We start from the raw sequence: 15289 nt of genomic DNA, 5'->3' as shown, positions 1-15289 counted from the left end.
TCGAGACAAGAAAGATTGGAGAGCGCGACCAGCAATATTATTCGAATTAGTATGGTAAGGGGGGAGGGACGCTATGCTCCCAACATCGAGGACGTACAGATACGTGATGTGAAGGATACCGGAATTAAATAACATGTCGAGCACCGGAACCAAAGGGGCTCGCTAGGGTATCTGCATCTCTGTTCGTCACGGTCATAGTCGCGAGTCTCCCGTCCCTGCGCGGGGTGCCCGTATGCAAGATAGGTGTGTGTGGCGTCTTGAGATTGCGCGTGTGAGATAGACAGATGAGAGCCTAGCAAAGGCAAAAGCGTAGTAGGATGTGTGTTCGCCGCACGCCCCTCCCCCGCCCCGCTCAATACGCGCAGTACGCGACGCAGAGCAGCGGGAAGCCGGCGTACAGCCCGAGCCAAAACACTAGATTTCCGAGCAGCTTGTTCCGCCGGATCGCGGGGATCCGCCCTATCGCGATGAGCGGGATCTGCGCAATCTACACCAAAACACCCAGCGGTCAGTGCCCGTCAGGACAAACGAAACTCCAAAGCCGCGCGCACCTGCAAGACGAACAAGTAGAACCTGATCTTCTTCGTCACGACGGCCATGACGAGCTCGTGCGCGGCCGCGCTGAGCAGGAACGTGAGGAACATCGCGCTCTGGCGCGAGAGCTTGTACGAGCTCATCGTCGACGCGTACACGTGGCGCAGGAGGAAGGTGTGAACCGGCTTGTTCCACTTGCGCGAAAACTCGTCCCACGACGTCGAGTTCCACCAGTCGTCGTAAAAGTTGCGGTCCGCGAAGCTGCACCGATGTGCGCATGTCAGAAAAGAACGGACGGCGAGGCGCGAGGCAGGCAGACGAGCGACTCACTAGCTGAGCTCCGCGAAGCCGTTGCATATGCACTCTAAACCGACATCAGCGTGCGCACGCGCCGGGCGCGAGACGTCGACGGGTGCTCACCAAAGATGATGTAGAACAGCAGCAAGTACGAGATCATGAACGGCATCGACAAGTCCAACAAACTCCTTACGAAGCTCTGGTCCGGCGTCGGCGTGAGCGGGATGATGAACGTCTCCACGATCGTGTACAGCAGCGCGAACGTCCCGAAGAACGCGACCGTCTTCTCGAACACGTACAGCGGCCGGATCCGCTCCGTGCGCGGGTACTCGAGCTCGTACACCAGCGTCGGCGTCAGCTGGTACCACGCAAAGTCCCGCAGCGACACGTTCGCCGGCCACCGCACCTTGCCCTCCACCGGGCCCGTCAGCTCGCGCTCCAGCTCGACGTGCGTCTTCGCCAGCGCCGCGATCTGCGCGTTGGGGTGGTGCGACAGGATCTCGGACGGCGTTGGGGGGTGCGTCGCGATCCCCGCCGGGTTCAGCGGCAGCACGCGCGTGCCCGTCGTCTTCACCCCGGGCCCGCCGTTCGCCCCCTCGTTCTCCGCCGCGGCGGTCTTCAGCCGTTGGCGGAGGGTGACGGCGGTGCGCGCGTCGACGTACGAGGTGGTGCTGCCTGCGGGCGCGTCCTCGGGTATGTCGGGCGTGCCTGCCGGAATAGGGACATCCGAGTGGACCATCGCGGCCTCTGCCTTCCTGAGCGCAGTGTCCCAACCGCCTTCGGACTCGGTCGCCTTCTGGAGCTGGTCGAGGACACGTTCGGCTTGGCTGTTCGCGTGGGCGAGCTCGCCATTGGTGCTGAGATACGAGTGCATCTTCATGATCATGACCTGGCATCGGGATGTAGATGAGCGATCGGAGCGCGCAAAGAAGACGGTGCAAGGGGCGGGCAAGCGCAGCAACGCGAGCGAGTGACTCGTCGCTGGGGGCGATGGCTGCAACGAGTACTCACAAATGAGTGGAGGGTAAGGAACCCTGACTGGACCCACGGCCAGTGTCTGCATTGGTATCATTCTGAGTGCGCAGACTGTCACGTCAAAAAGCACGCACGCACCTGTTGAACGTCCATGTCACTGCGAGAGCAAGCACGGCGCACTGCCAGAGATGCTGGATGACGAGGGCGATGGGGTAGTACCTGATCCACCCCTTCGCGATCGCCTTCGCAAAGGGCACGCACAGGCCGGTGTTGAGCACGAGGACGGCATCGGAGAGGGCGAGTGTGAGGCCATCGCTGGTGAACATGGACGCGAACTCGAAGTTGAGGGGCCAGCCGTTGAGCTCTATGCTGCGGACATAGGTGCGGACGGCGAAGATGAAGAGCGAGAGCCAAAAGAGGGTGAAGAAGCCGCGGAACTGATTCGACGTAGTGGACTCGTTGGAGATGTCGAAGAGGGACTTGCGGGGGGCGAAGGTGACCATGGCGCGGAGCTTGTTCTGCGAGGACGAGCGATAGGGCTGAGAGACATATACGGTGCCCTGTGCCATGACGGTGGTGGAAGCAGTGGAGCCATTGGGATATTTCGCGCTCGCAAGCGCAGGCAAGGCTGAATGTGAGCCGGACGAGGAAGACATGGCTTAGCGGCGAAGCAGGGTCAAGTGAGTCGTCGATGCGCACAGCAGCGTAAGTATGGACTTGACAGGCGCCCGTGCGCACACATGGCTCACGACGTCATCCCGTCCCAATCCGTCATCTCTCTGACAAAACTCTCGCTCGCACGCCTCAACCACGAGTCCTTTGGCTTCCGTGATCTCCACCTAGCCTTGCATAGACATCTCGGCCACTCCGCCTCGTCAGCACTCTTCTTGTCTTCCCGGCCGCCGCATCCGGTCCACCGCAACTTATACCTACTTGTCTCTTGCTGACAACAGCATCACAACACACAGGGGCATTAGGGAATGTTTGCAAAACCAGGCTTACCAACAGCTATGAAGCGACAACACGGATCATGCACCCAAAAGCGACGCAGTACACACAACCGCAAGGAACACCCATGGAGCCAAAACCCCGACGCACTGCAGCCACGCGACCTTTCTCTCCCGCTCCCGCTCGCTCTCCTCGTGCCGTCGCACGAGCAACGCCCACATCTGCGCCGCAGTCCACCCGTCGTGCGCCCGCCCCGCCAGCCGCACGTGGTCGCTCCTGACATTGAGCACGAGCAACGTCTTGCAGAGCTCGTCGTCCGCCGCCCACCCGTCCCCGTCGGCTCCGTCGACTGGACCAGGCATCCGGGGGCGTGCCGATCCCGACGGACACCCGGCGCACCGCAGGTGCCCGAGCGGAATCCCTTTCAGGCGGAGGACGGTCTCGATCGCGAATCCGAACTCGGGCCAGTTGTCCGCGCCCAGGCGCAAGTGCTCGGGGAGGAACAATTCGGCGACGTCGTATCGCCGTTTTGGGTGATCTCTGCCCGCTTGCTCACTTGGTGTGTCATCGAGCTGCATGCTATAGTGACTTGTCAGTCCCCACCGACGGCTCGTTCAATGAGTAAGGCATGCATACCTTAGTGCGTAGTCGGAGAGGTTGAATGGCCGGTACCTGCGGCGAGCATCCTTTGATGAAGGCGCCGCTGTGCCATGCTAAAGCGCTTTCGACTGCCTTTGTTTTACTAGTAGCTTAGTGAATGGTTGATGCCGATCTCGGAGTGCGCTATCAGCGGACGCGGATACAAGAGTTACAGACTAATGATACAAAGGGGTCCCCAGCGACCCCATCTGTATAGACCGCGATAGGAGATGCAAGGTGGACACACGATACTCGCGAGGATATTCCTCACCGACTTGACCGCTGCGGATCGTGGCACACGCCTCCAAGACCTGCTGTGCTGGTCAAGATTGAGCAACATGTTGACTGAAATTGAGAACTCACCATCGATACCGACGGAGTCCAGCTTGAACGAAGGCCGATTGAGCACAAGTACTTGTGTGCCTCACGGCAACAGCGGCTATATTGATGATGGTACAGATGGGACTGGACTGCTACACGGAACCCAGGAGGTGCGAGGTAAAGAAACAGAAAGCAACAACAAGGAATGTGGGCTATTTGCAGACGCGACGAGCACCGCTGTATGCGAGGAAACTGCGAGCAAAAACAACAAGTAGAGAAAGAGAAACGGTCGGATCGCAGAACACAACGATAGCAAGGTGAGCGGGAGGAATTAAGATGATGAAAAGGGAAAGGACCAGGTCAATCATAGGCGCGTTACAGCCTTTGCGTCCAGCGGCATCCCTACATTTGCGAGATTTCATCACACTGCACGAGATAAATTGCGAGCAAGACTTGCCTGAGGGATCGATGCCGTTGGCCGCAAGCCACTGGTTCTGCCGGATCAACCGAGCCTGGTCAAAGCTACAGACGCCACAGCAGTCAGTACCTGCGAATTACCGTCCCAGCCCCTCCCGTCCGTACCAACCCCACTGGCGACGCGAACGAGCAGAGCAGACACAAACGAGAACACTCACTTTACCCGCTCCCGGCGCATGATGTCCAGCACCTCCTGAGTGCCGCGCTCGTCGAGGCCAGCCCTGGAGTCGCCGTCGCGGATGTTCGCCTCGATGTCAAACGTCGAGGACGTCAGGCCGGCGTCGACCTGCTCCGCGAACGTCGCCACGGGCTGGTAGTGCCCGAGGCGCGGGAAGAACGACCGCACGGGGTTGAGGAGCGCAGCTCGGTACCGGAACGTCACTGCACAACGTCGACGACGACGACGAGGATTCAGCCAATCAGTCAGTTATTCAGCAGCGATGCCATCCCGTCCCAAACGCAAAAGATTAAATTCCACCAAAATGGCGCAGGGGGTGGGAGGGGGAGATACGCACACATTACCAGTAATGCTGAGAGGGCGAACACGGACAACCAGAAGTACATTCGGCGTGCTGGGGGGGGATTTATCGCTTGACGGCTGTTGCGGGGGGGGCGCGCTGGAGCTGTCCGGCCGCCCGGATTGGCCACGCCATATGTATGCCCGCGCACGTGCCGCGCCCGCAGCCCCGCTCCTGCACTGCCGTCTGCAGTGGCCGCGTCCAGCCTGGTTTCCGCCGTCATATCCGCGCCGTCTCCGCCTTTCCTAACGTCACTACTGGTACTCGCCGTCTGCACAATGCTCGGTGGACTGATGCTGCTCGTCGCGACGATCGCGCTCCTACACGGTCAGGCTCCGTGCATTCCCAGACTCTGATGTCGCATCCGTGGCGCTGACAAGGACGCGTCTTCATGGCTGTTCGTAGCTGCGTACTCGACATACGAACGTAAGGTAGCATAATCAATTGTACGACGGATGCTGATGGCAGGCATCCGCGGCGTAGACTTGTCGCATCTCAAGGCTCTGGGCCGTCCAGAGGGTGCATTGCCAAATGACGTGAGCGAACCTCGCATGTCAGACTTGCGGACCAAGAGCCTTGACTGTGCGTTATGTGTTACAGATTGTCGTGGAGGCGGCAATCTCTCTTGTGCTGGCCGTCGTAGGGGCCACTATCCGCAGTCCCTCTTTGCGAGAAGTCACCTGGCGGAGCGAGATGAAACGTCGGTGCGTACCGCTAGCTCCGTGTTCGGATTGTAGTGCTCAATACCCCTTGCAGAGCACTCGAAGAAGACGACGACCCCCGACTGTCTTTCGAGAAGTTCGTGCAGCGGGCGGGCATCGTTCCAAAGGTCTCGTCTTCATCATGATACCTTGCATATATCTTCGCTGCGTATGCAGATTGTCTTGTACCTCTCGCCCTCGCCCTCGCGTATCATCACCTCTCACGTTGTCTCCGTGTGATGCGCCGCAATGCGTCCATCATATAAACCACCCGTGTAGTCAATCTTGTGAACAGAATTCCTCCATGACGTCCACTAGATCTCCAACAAACCATCCGTTTCGACACCCATGATCCGCTATAAGATACAAGTAAGTTCCCATCTCGGAAGTGTCCACCCCGACTCCCATGCGCCCATGTCCAGTCTACCACCGCCTTCCCCCCGTCTACACGTACGACCGCACCTTCGAGAACCAGAACGACCTCTCGTTCTTGAGCGCGAGCGGCGTCGCCTCGCCGCTGGCGATGTGCACCGAGTCGTAGCTGCGAAAATCCAGCCGGTTCCAGCGGCCGACCGGGCGCGAGCGCAGGTCGAGGACCATCTGGAACGAGTAGCGTGTTTCGGCCGCGGTCGGCTCCTTGGGCAGGAGGTCGTCGATGTGGAGCTCTGTGCCGTCGAGGTACCAGGTGCCGATGAAGAAGCCCTGCAAGGGAACTCGGTGAAACATCACGCGCGACAGGACGCTGAAGACGAGCCTACCTTCTTGCGGAGCGTGGGCTTGAGGATGGGTATGACTTGAGAGGGAGAATGCTCTTCGTTCGCAAGCAAAGAGAGCACTTGACCGTCCGGGTAGAATCTCCTGCAGTGCGTGCACGTGAGCACGATGGAGGACGTTGTGAATCATCGGCGACGTACAAGTACCGGTAGTATGTGATGAGGTGACTGTACTGTAAATCGCAAGCACGTCAGGTCCAATATAACAGAGCGCGTGTGTACGGGTCGTACGCACGTTGACCCAAACATTCTCGCCAACTCCGTTACGACTGTGACACGCAGTCGTCCATCTCAACCAAAAGAACCGATGATATTGATGACCGAAGTACGTACATGTAATGACAGACAGCGATGTAAACTCCATCGTAGCGCACTCGGGGATGCTCAATGTAGATCCGTCGGTAATCCGTCATGTACTTCACAACCAACGCCTCGAGCTCTTCCTCGTCAGGTATCTGCGGCGGCCTGTATATCGTTTGCACCCTTGGTCTGAAGAGACAGCATCAGGGGTCGTGCGGACTGCAACAGCATGTGCGGCTCACCTCCAGATGGACGCATCTAAGGTAATGACTCGCGCCTTTCTGTTTACCCTCGCAAAGCGCTCCAATGCGGAGTGGTCGAGCCGTCTCAAAATAATTATGAGAATCTCGTCTGGTAGCATCCTGATAGGCACCCCTTCCTCCTCACTCTCAGGATCCCGCTCGAACGTGAGCTCCGGAGGCCATGACGAGATCAAGTTCGCGAGCGTCCCGGTAACAAACCCCTCCCCGTACGCGTGGGCGACAGGGATGCGACTCGGGCCCAGGTCCAAAGCCTGCATGTCCGACAGCAGCCCCTCCACGACGGCGGTCCCGGACGGCGTCTTCTTGTGCTGCTGCGCCTTCTGGGTTGGGGAAGCAGCGGCAGCCTTCCTATGTAGCTCCTCCTCAAAGAGCTGGTATGCGCGATCGACGTTGGAGTCCATCCTGAATGCGCTGCGATACAAGCGCAGCGCGTCGTCGAGCTCGCTCTTCTGCTCGTGCTGGACGGCCTTCCGGTACACCTCGACCGCGCGCTGGAGAGATGGCCCGAACTGAGCGGTGGCACTTGCTGGCCCGACCTTCCTCGCGCCCAGTACAGGTGAGGTCGCTTCATTGTGGTGAGATGCCCGCCTGTGCGTGGTCCGGTGGGCAGGGGGAGACTGAGGAGGGGACTGCGTTGCAGGCTCTGCGGAAGTGCTAGTGGGTGTGAAGGCGGCAGCGCCGTCTTGGCTCCCCTGAGGTTTCTTCTTGCTCCAGACCTCCTCGAGCCATTGTCGTCTGAACCTCGCAAGTTCCTCGTTATCCTCGGCTGCGACAGCGCTCACAGAACCCTGCATAGGAGCAGACAAGATGGTGGAACGTATTCAAGCGGTTAGAAGCCATTAAGCGCTTATGCCTACGAGCTGATTACAGAGCTGGAAGCGGCTCCGCGTTATAAGAACCCGCATAGATGATGGGTTGGACCAAATAATAAGAAGATCCACAAGCTATTATAAGGAGATCATAACTACTCGAACAATCCATAACATGATATAAGCAGTCAAGTCAATGCATCAATTCACAGGAAGCTCAAGCGCCAGGGACGTGTACCTCCCCCTTCCGTCACTGCAGCTTCTCTTCACCCACGACACACCTGGACTACCCCTCCCGTCTACGTTACGCCCCCAATCGGCGTGCTCCTGGCCCCCTTCCTAATACCTGGCGGCAGTCCATAATGGAGAGCAATAAGGACGAAGCCCTCAAGTGCCTCGCGATCGCGCAGAAGCACCGGAACGCAGGCAACTACGCCTCCGCCAAGCGCTTCTGCCAGAAATCTATTTCCCTCTTCTCCACCGCAGAGGCCGTAAAGCTCCTCGAGGTCGTCGAAGCCGAGGCGAAGGACGCAGAGTCATCGGGCGCGTCTGGGTCGCAAGGTGGCGCGAGCGCCAGCTCGTCCGCGGCGGAGACGCACCCGTCGGCCGCGGGCGCACGACAAAGGCATACAGCGGATGGCAAGGCGAACGGAGACGCTGCGGGAGGGAGTGCGTCGAAGAAGAGCTATACCCCGGAGAACCTCGCTGTCGTCAACCGAGTACGGGCCTGCAAGGTGACGGAGTACTATGAGATTCTTGAGCTCAAGCGGGACTGCGAGGAGGTAGAAGTGAAAAAGGCCTATCGCAAGGTCAGTAGCTTAGGACCGTTCTGACTTTCTGCATGCTGAAATATCCATGATCCGCTGTATAGCTCGCTCTGGCGTTGCATCCGGACAAGAATGGCGCACCAGGTGCTGATGAGGCGTTCAAGAGTGAGTATCCGCAAATACCTCCGTCCTACGAGCCAGCCTAAGTCATCACTATCTCCAGTGGTCTCGAAGGCCTTCCAAGTTCTGTCAGGTGAGCAACTCCTTAGGAACTCCGCGTCGAACGCCTCGTTTACACGACTCCTTAGATCCTCAGAAACGAGCGGCGTACGATCAGCATGGGTCCGATCCGGAGTCAAGATTCAGTGGCATGTCCTCGTCAGGTCCCTCGTTCGCTCGAGGTGGATTCGGTGGCGGCGGTGGCCAGGCGTTCGAAAGCGAGATCAGCCCCGAAGACTTGTTCAACATGTTCTTCGGTGGTGGTGGTATGCAAATGAACGGCGGATCGTTCGGCGGTGGGCCGTTTGGCGGACCAAGTGAGCGCGAACCTCATCTTCCTTTCGTATCTCATTTTGACGTCTGCATCTAGTGTTCACTGCGACGTTTGGTCCTGATGGATTCCGGACAACCCGTATGCGTGCGAACCCAAGAAGAAATGAGCAGCGGCAAGAAGAGCCCCGCTCGATGTGGATGCAGCTCATGCCTCTGTTCCTCCTCTTCGCTTTCTCCCTTCTCAATGCTCTCCCCAGTCTGTTCAGCACACCACCGACACCCGATCCTCGCTTCTCTTTCTCTCCCTCTGCGCGATACAACGTCGAGCGTACGACCGGCGGCCTCAACGTGAAATACCATGTCAACGCTGCGGAGTTCTCAGGACATCCCATCGCCGCCGAACTAGCACGCAGTGATAATCAGCCGGGACCAAAGCTCCGCCAGTTCGAGACCAACATCGAGCGCGCGTATACGAACGACTTGTTCGTGCAATGTCAGCGAGCGATAGACCACAAGCAGAGGAGGAAAGAGCAGGAGGTCGGTGTCTTTGGGATTGGTACAGACTGGGAGAAGGTGAAGAAGATCGAAGCGGAGCCCATAGAGAGTTGCAATAGGCTACGGGAGCTGGGTTTGTTGAAGTAGCAGTACCATGTCATCATCACCCCATGCGCACTGACGGGATAAGGCACATATTGTATGACTTCTGACACAGGCCCTCAGGATACACTTTCCAATCGTGTATTTATTCCTTTCTATGCGTTCTTGTTCTATTTGAGGTTGGATAGCAGATACATGACGCGCCGGGTCCGGTCCAGAAGGCGGTCGCGACTCGGCATAGACGCGTGTGATACCGCAGTGTTTCGCAATCGCTCATGGTGGGGACGGTGGCAAGCAATGAGATTGCGAATGGGTTACATTACTATCCCAGGTTCATTGCGACTCCTGCTGCTTGGCGCGCTCAAGCTTAAGGTAGTACTCCTCCTGTTGCTGAACTGTAAATGGGAGATTGATAGTCAGACACAACGGGTGATCAACTTGGAGGATGTGCGAATGTGCAGCGTCACGCTAGTGAGGATCTGCAAGATGTACGGGATGCTCACCACGCTTGAGATGTACGCCATACCTGTTACAGAGTGGTGAGTTCGCATGACGCGTGAAGGGCAGAATTGCGAATGCGACTGACCAGAATGCGTAGCCCGCGCTGACACCGAGGCCGAGGGCAGTGGTGAGGTCAAGCCAGAAGCGCTTCCTGAGCTTTCCGGTGATGGGTGCGATGGACATGGTAGTGTTTTGGTGTCGGGGAAGGGACGACGACGACGGCGAGGGCAAAGTCGGGATGAGGAACACGAGCGAGACGCCGAAGAGAGGGAGAGCCACGAGCCAAACACGCGTCAACAGGGAGGCGGGCCCATCGTGGACTGCCTGGGCTGGCCACTGCTCCAGTCCCCGCTCGCCCTCTTGATCGACTCCGTCACGGTACCATCGCCCCGCAGAGTCTCTCGCATCCCAGACCACGCACCCTCCGCACGCCACCCCACACACGCCCATTTCTCCGCTGTGTCCGTCTCACGAACCCTTGTCTGCTAACTACGCACCTGAGTCCACCGAGTACCCCACTCCACACTCCCCATCGTACGATACTCTTCCCCCACTCGATCATGGATCAGGACGCGTCCAGTTCAGGAGGATGGCGGTTTGCGCAATGCTTCGGCGACAAGGGCGACGTCGAGGACATCACAGAAGGTATGTCGCGCGCCCGTCGGGAGCCACCGAATCCCCCGCTTAACGTCTCGTGTATCTCGCCTCACAGCCGATATTATCTCAACCGTCGAGTTCGACTCGACAGGCAACTACCTTGCCACCGGTGACAAGGGAGGCCGTGTCGTCCTGTTCGAGCGCAATGAGATGGTGCGCCGCGCGCCTTGCCCGTCACTCTGATTGCTGTCGCGATTGCGGCATGCTGACCCTCCCGCGCTCGTGTTCCGTCCCAGAAAAAGAATTGCGAATACAAGTTTTACACCGAGTTCCAGTCGCACGAACCAGAGTTCGACTATCTCAAGTCGTTGGAGATCGAGGAGAAGATCAATAAGATCAAGTGGTGCAAACGACAGAACTCCGCACACTTCCTGCTATCCACCAACGGTGCGTGGTCCCAGGACGCTACTGGTACATCCTAGTCTGATGTTTATCCGTCTCAGACAAAACGATCAAGCTATGGAAAGTGTTTGAGAAGCAGTTACGAGTGTTGTCGGAGAGCAATCTGCTCGATGGCCAGAGATCGCTACCCGCCCCCATATCCTCACAACACCTGAGACTTCCCCGCATGACCCAGCAAGACAACATCATTGCTGCAGTACCCCGCAAAGTGTACTCGAACGCACATGCATACCACATCCACTCCATCTCGGTAAACTCTGACCAGGAGACATATATCTCGGCGGACGACCTCCGGATTAATCTCTGGAACTTGGATATCAGCGACCGTAGCTTTAGTGAGTGCCCGTTCGTACAGCTCCTTTGACAGAGGACTTAACGCTCCCGAAGACATTGTCGATATCAAACCCGCGAACATGGAGGAGCTCACAGAGGTCATCACTGCGGCCGAGTTCCATCCCACGCAGTGCAACTTGTTTATGTACAGCAGCTCGAAGAGTAACATCAAGCTCGCGGACATGCGAGACTCTGCCCTGTGTGACAAGCACGCAAAGAGTACGTGACATCACTCCTGTATCGCGTCTGATGCTGACCTAGGCTTGTGGCGGTGCCCTACATCTAGTGTTTGAGGAAGAGGAGGACCCAACAAACCGGTCTTTCTTCTCCGAGATCATCTCGTCCATATCCGACGTGAAATTCAGCCATGACGGTCGATACATTCTGTCGCGCGACTATCTCAACCTCAAGATCTGGGATATCAACATGGAGAACCGGCCATTGAAGACGATCCCCATTCATGACCACCTCCGGGGAAAGCTGTGCGATCTGTACGAGAACGACTGCATCTTCGACAAGTTTGAGTGCATATGGAGTGGCGATGACAAGTGAGTTCGAAATTCGTGTGCTCCGGGTGCTACTTCGTTGGCGAGTGGGTCGTATGACGTCTATGGTTACTTACTGTGATCTCCTTTCGCAGGCACGTTCTCACCGGGTCATACCACAACTACTTCCGGATATTTGATGTCGAGACCCTGAATGACGTCGTGCTTCAGGCGGACAAGTCGGCGTTCAAAGCGAAGAAGATCGGAGGTCCTCTGCCGGGCAACAAGGGAGGCTTGAAGAACGGACGGCCAACTGGAATGAGGGAGAATATGGCATCAGAGACGCTGGACTTCAACAAGAAGATCTTGCACGCGAGCTGGCATCCGCGGGAAAACACCATAGCGGCGAGTAAATTACTATGAGACACCTGTTTACTCAATTGCTCACGACGGCCTGCACTCTTCCAGATCGCCGCAACGAACAACCTCTTCTTGTACAGTGCGGCATGAGCATGAACATGCCATGCTCTCCGTGCCCTTACTTCCCATCACCTCTACGCCTCCCATCCTTCTATTCACCCATACGCTTGTCCTCATGCACGACCACACTCCATCCAACACCTTCGTCTTGCTGCGCGACATGCCATCACCTGAAGAGTCCAGACAGACGACTAAGATACCGAGATGCCTCCTCGGAGCACAGACGGGGAGCACAGACTGACACTACATCGTTTCTCGCTCCTGCATAACGACTAGCCTTGGCCGCTCTCCATTGTCCTCCACAGTCCCTCTTCCGCTTCCGGACCCTCTACTATATATGCGCACTGATGTGCCGTTCGTGCATACGCCCGGCGTGCCGGGCTTCTCGCTCAGTGTACTCCATGTTCTCCTAATCGCCCCTTACACTCCCTTATATCCCCGCACGTGTACCACGTTCGCATCGGACCTCATCCATCCGTCTTCAGACCTACCGTACACCCGCGCCCGGGCGCCGCAGCGATTGCGTCTCCACGTACGTGCGTCCTGTGTGTCCTCCTGCGTCTCCCGCGTCTTCCCTTGGCTCGCCCCGGTTGGCTCTTGCGTCTCGTTCGCAGCGTTCACGTCGTTGTCCGTCACCACGTCTGTATCATTCCCTCTCCCGCTTCCCCTCATCTTACTAGCGCGCTCATCATCCGTGTCCTATATATCCTCGTGTTCCGTACATACAAGCAAAGAAGGGGGTGGCAGTTATTAAGTAGAAGAGAAGAATGTATATTCGAAGGAAGGCTTGAAACGTCCTGCGCTCGTGTACGATGCAACGCACATTTGGGTCGACAGTCGCTCTGAGCCAGTCGCCTCAGTCAATCAGTGGGTGGGACTCAGATTAATGACCGCCTCGAATCGTCGGAATACGTCTTTGAGCTGCGGTCCGCCGGATGCTCGACATGCGTTGGAAAGCTGCGATGGCGATAAGAGTTATCGAAAATATTGTGAACTTTCGTAGATCTATAGTCATTCGGTACTTAGAGGTATGTTTCCGTGCGAACGTGATTCTCGATTAAATGTGCTGCGGTAGCATGGTACTTATATAGTGCGATCGTTCGCTGCTCCTCCCACGAATCCCTCACAGGACCAGCCGCCTTTTGTACACGCGGTTTGTTGTACCAGCATACTGAACTTTGGCGGTGGGTATCAACATTTTTGCACGAAGATTTTGGCTTATGTTGACACTGAAGGTTGAAGCAACTGGCACGCCCACTCGCTCAATGTCTTCTTCGCGCTCTCCCGATGTCTCCGCGACAGATGACAAGCAAAAGAAAGCAGTCGCTACCAAGGCTCCGCCTCCCTTTGATAGAGAGGATGCCGATCTCATCATCAGTACTCGAGATAATGTCGACTTTCATGTCCACCGCGTCGTGCTCTCCCTAGGCTCGACGGTGTTCGAGAACATGTTCTCTTTTCCGCAACCAGCTGGCACCGACGTTGCGAGACCTCATGTCGACATCTCGGAGGACAGCAAGGCTATGGAGACGTTTCTCCGCATCATCTATCCCATCCCTGACCCCGAATTTAAGTCCCTGCAACACCTTCACTCGGTGCTCGCCGCAGGGACCAAGTACGACGCGGCTGCCGTCATCGCGCTGGCACGCAAGAAATTGACCGAGTCGTCTTTCCTGCAGGACGACCCTCTTCGCGTTTTCGCGATCGCATGCCTATTCCATATGGCGGACGAGGCGAAAATGGCAGCTGAACTCGCTGTGCGCAAATCGCGCGTTACTGGCACCTGTCCAGAGCTCGACGCGATCCCGGCTGGCGCTTATCACCGTCTACTTGCCCTCCAGCGCGATTACGAACGCTCACGTACATCATCGTCTTTGTCCAATCTGGAAGCCGTCTTCTCGGGCTTCACACCACTTCGCCGGAATGCAAATGAGACGGACGACCGGCAAACCGGTGCCAAGTTTCGGCGAGGCGACATCGAGACCACATTTGTCGTCTCATCGGACCCCATCCTTGCCTCTGATGTGATCATCAGGAGCTCCGACAACCACGAATTCTACGTCCATCGCGTGCTTCTTACACTGGCGTCTCCGACAATGCTCTCCATGCTTGAAAGCGTGGCCGACAATGATGTCGCGGTCCATACTGGATCAATCCCGGTGCCTATCTACAAAATGCCGGAGAGTGTCCTGGTCGTGAGGGACATTCTTCGGCATTGCTACCCCATCCAGCACAGTAGCGCGAACGACATACACGATCCCAAGCATTTTCTTGCCGTGCTCTCTGCCGTCCGGAAGTATCAGCTCAAGGGGGCTGAAGCGGCCATGAGGGGCCAGTGGAAGTTGATGGCACATCTGGACCCTCTTCGATTCTACTTCGCAGCCGTCGAGTATCGCTGGAAGGACGAGGTGCTGGAGAGTGCTCGCGGGCTCATCCAGCATTCTCAGACTGTGAACTCGATCCATTCTCTATATATCCCCAGCATGGAGACAATACCCAACGCTGCTTACTATCGACTGTTGCTTTACGTTAACCAGTGCGTCAAAGCAGCCACCTCTGGCATCACTGTCCAGTCATTACCGGCCACATCGTGCGCCTCCCCATGGCTGAATCGCTCCCGCAAGGCATATTTCCGGGAAAGTGTAACTTTGCACGCCATCCCTCCGGAAGCACTGAGGAATCTTCTCAGCGAGGTGACTGCCGCAGTGAGGGACAAGCCTCTCGGCAGCTCGATTGCTGCAACGTCACCTGCTGGGCAAGCGTTTCTCAAGAAACTGGTATCCTTCAAGTGTCACTGTTCTACCAATATCCAAGTCCCCCCTTGCTCCGAGGTTGAGCGTTTGACATGGGGTTTTGCGTTCCTCAAGCAATATGGTGAAACCATTGACAAAGCTGTCTCCAACGTAAGTGGTGCATATTGTGCAATGCTGCCCCGGACTTCTCTTACGGCCAACGCAGGTTGTGTTTGAGACTAAGTTCATTGACGCCGCTTAGATGTGGTAGTTCAAGGGAGGGAGTTG

The 15289-nt window shown here is 57.1% G+C and overlaps 7 protein-coding genes across 7 annotated transcripts; 4 read left to right on the top strand and 3 right to left on the bottom strand.

The window, feature by feature from the left end:
* Positions 1-21: 21 nt before the first annotated feature.
* Positions 22-2440, bottom strand: DICSQDRAFT_153227 (MBOAT-domain-containing protein). Its single transcript, XM_007362857.1, has 6 exons — positions 1945-2440; positions 1843-1888; positions 955-1720; positions 865-898; positions 552-795; positions 22-487 (listed from the first exon to the last, which is right to left on the bottom strand). The coding sequence occupies exons 1-6, from the start codon at positions 2373-2375 to the stop codon at positions 353-355; spliced, it is 1656 nt and encodes a 551-aa protein (XP_007362919.1). The 5' UTR covers positions 2376-2440; the 3' UTR covers positions 22-352.
* A 343-nt stretch (positions 2441-2783) lies between these two features.
* Positions 2784-4795, bottom strand: DICSQDRAFT_133791 (uncharacterized protein). The gene is made up of 6 exons (XM_007362856.1): positions 4707-4795; positions 4350-4572; positions 4172-4236; positions 3757-4116; positions 3391-3704; positions 2784-3333 (listed from the first exon to the last, which is right to left on the bottom strand). The coding sequence occupies exons 1-4, from the start codon at positions 4753-4755 to the stop codon at positions 4079-4081; spliced, it is 375 nt and encodes a 124-aa protein (XP_007362918.1). The 5' UTR covers positions 4756-4795; the 3' UTR covers positions 2784-3333; positions 3391-3704; positions 3757-4078.
* Positions 4796-4987: 192 nt separating this feature from the next.
* On the top strand, positions 4988-5556 carry DICSQDRAFT_53485 (uncharacterized protein; the record flags this gene model as incomplete). Its single annotated transcript, XM_007362855.1, has 5 exons — positions 4988-5036; positions 5115-5135; positions 5193-5245; positions 5310-5413; positions 5466-5556. The coding sequence occupies 5 exons, from the start codon at positions 4988-4990 to the stop codon at positions 5554-5556; spliced, it is 318 nt and encodes a 105-aa protein (XP_007362917.1).
* A 167-nt stretch (positions 5557-5723) lies between these two features.
* On the bottom strand, positions 5724-7540 carry DICSQDRAFT_178617 (uncharacterized protein; the record flags this gene model as incomplete). Its single annotated transcript, XM_007362854.1, has 6 exons — positions 5724-6112; positions 6169-6268; positions 6325-6356; positions 6419-6452; positions 6517-6672; positions 6726-7540. The coding sequence occupies 6 exons, from the start codon at positions 7538-7540 to the stop codon at positions 5855-5857; spliced, it is 1395 nt and encodes a 464-aa protein (XP_007362916.1). The 3' UTR covers positions 5724-5854.
* Positions 7541-7807: 267 nt separating this feature from the next.
* DICSQDRAFT_100735 (DnaJ-domain-containing protein) lies at positions 7808-10148 on the top strand. Its single transcript, XM_007362853.1, has 7 exons — positions 7808-8364; positions 8427-8487; positions 8546-8575; positions 8631-8858; positions 8912-9806; positions 9915-9937; positions 9998-10148. Exons 1-5 carry the CDS (start codon positions 7918-7920, stop codon positions 9454-9456), a joined length of 1311 nt encoding a protein of 436 aa, XP_007362915.1. The 5' UTR covers positions 7808-7917; the 3' UTR covers positions 9457-9806; positions 9915-9937; positions 9998-10148.
* A 153-nt stretch (positions 10149-10301) lies between these two features.
* DICSQDRAFT_100732 (protein phosphatase 2A regulatory B subunit) lies at positions 10302-12931 on the top strand. Its single transcript, XM_007362852.1, has 8 exons — positions 10302-10557; positions 10625-10722; positions 10806-10956; positions 11013-11306; positions 11359-11523; positions 11591-11852; positions 11945-12194; positions 12258-12931. The coding sequence occupies exons 1-8, from the start codon at positions 10473-10475 to the stop codon at positions 12297-12299; spliced, it is 1347 nt and encodes a 448-aa protein (XP_007362914.1). The 5' UTR covers positions 10302-10472; the 3' UTR covers positions 12300-12931.
* Positions 12932-13410: 479 nt separating this feature from the next.
* On the top strand, positions 13411-15273 carry DICSQDRAFT_153221 (uncharacterized protein). The gene is made up of 3 exons (XM_007362851.1): positions 13411-13453; positions 13505-15172; positions 15228-15273. The coding sequence occupies exons 2-3, from the start codon at positions 13535-13537 to the stop codon at positions 15261-15263; spliced, it is 1674 nt and encodes a 557-aa protein (XP_007362913.1). The 5' UTR covers positions 13411-13453; positions 13505-13534; the 3' UTR covers positions 15264-15273.
* The last annotated feature ends 16 nt before the right edge of the window (positions 15274-15289 follow it).

The sequence above is a fragment of the Dichomitus squalens genome (assembly GCF_000275845.1).
Source record: "Dichomitus squalens LYAD-421 SS1 unplaced genomic scaffold DICSQscaffold_5, whole genome shotgun sequence".
In the NCBI taxonomy this organism is placed as follows: Eukaryota; Fungi; Basidiomycota; class Agaricomycetes; order Polyporales; family Polyporaceae; genus Dichomitus; species Dichomitus squalens.
This window is presented reverse-complemented; position numbering and strand designations above follow the sequence as displayed.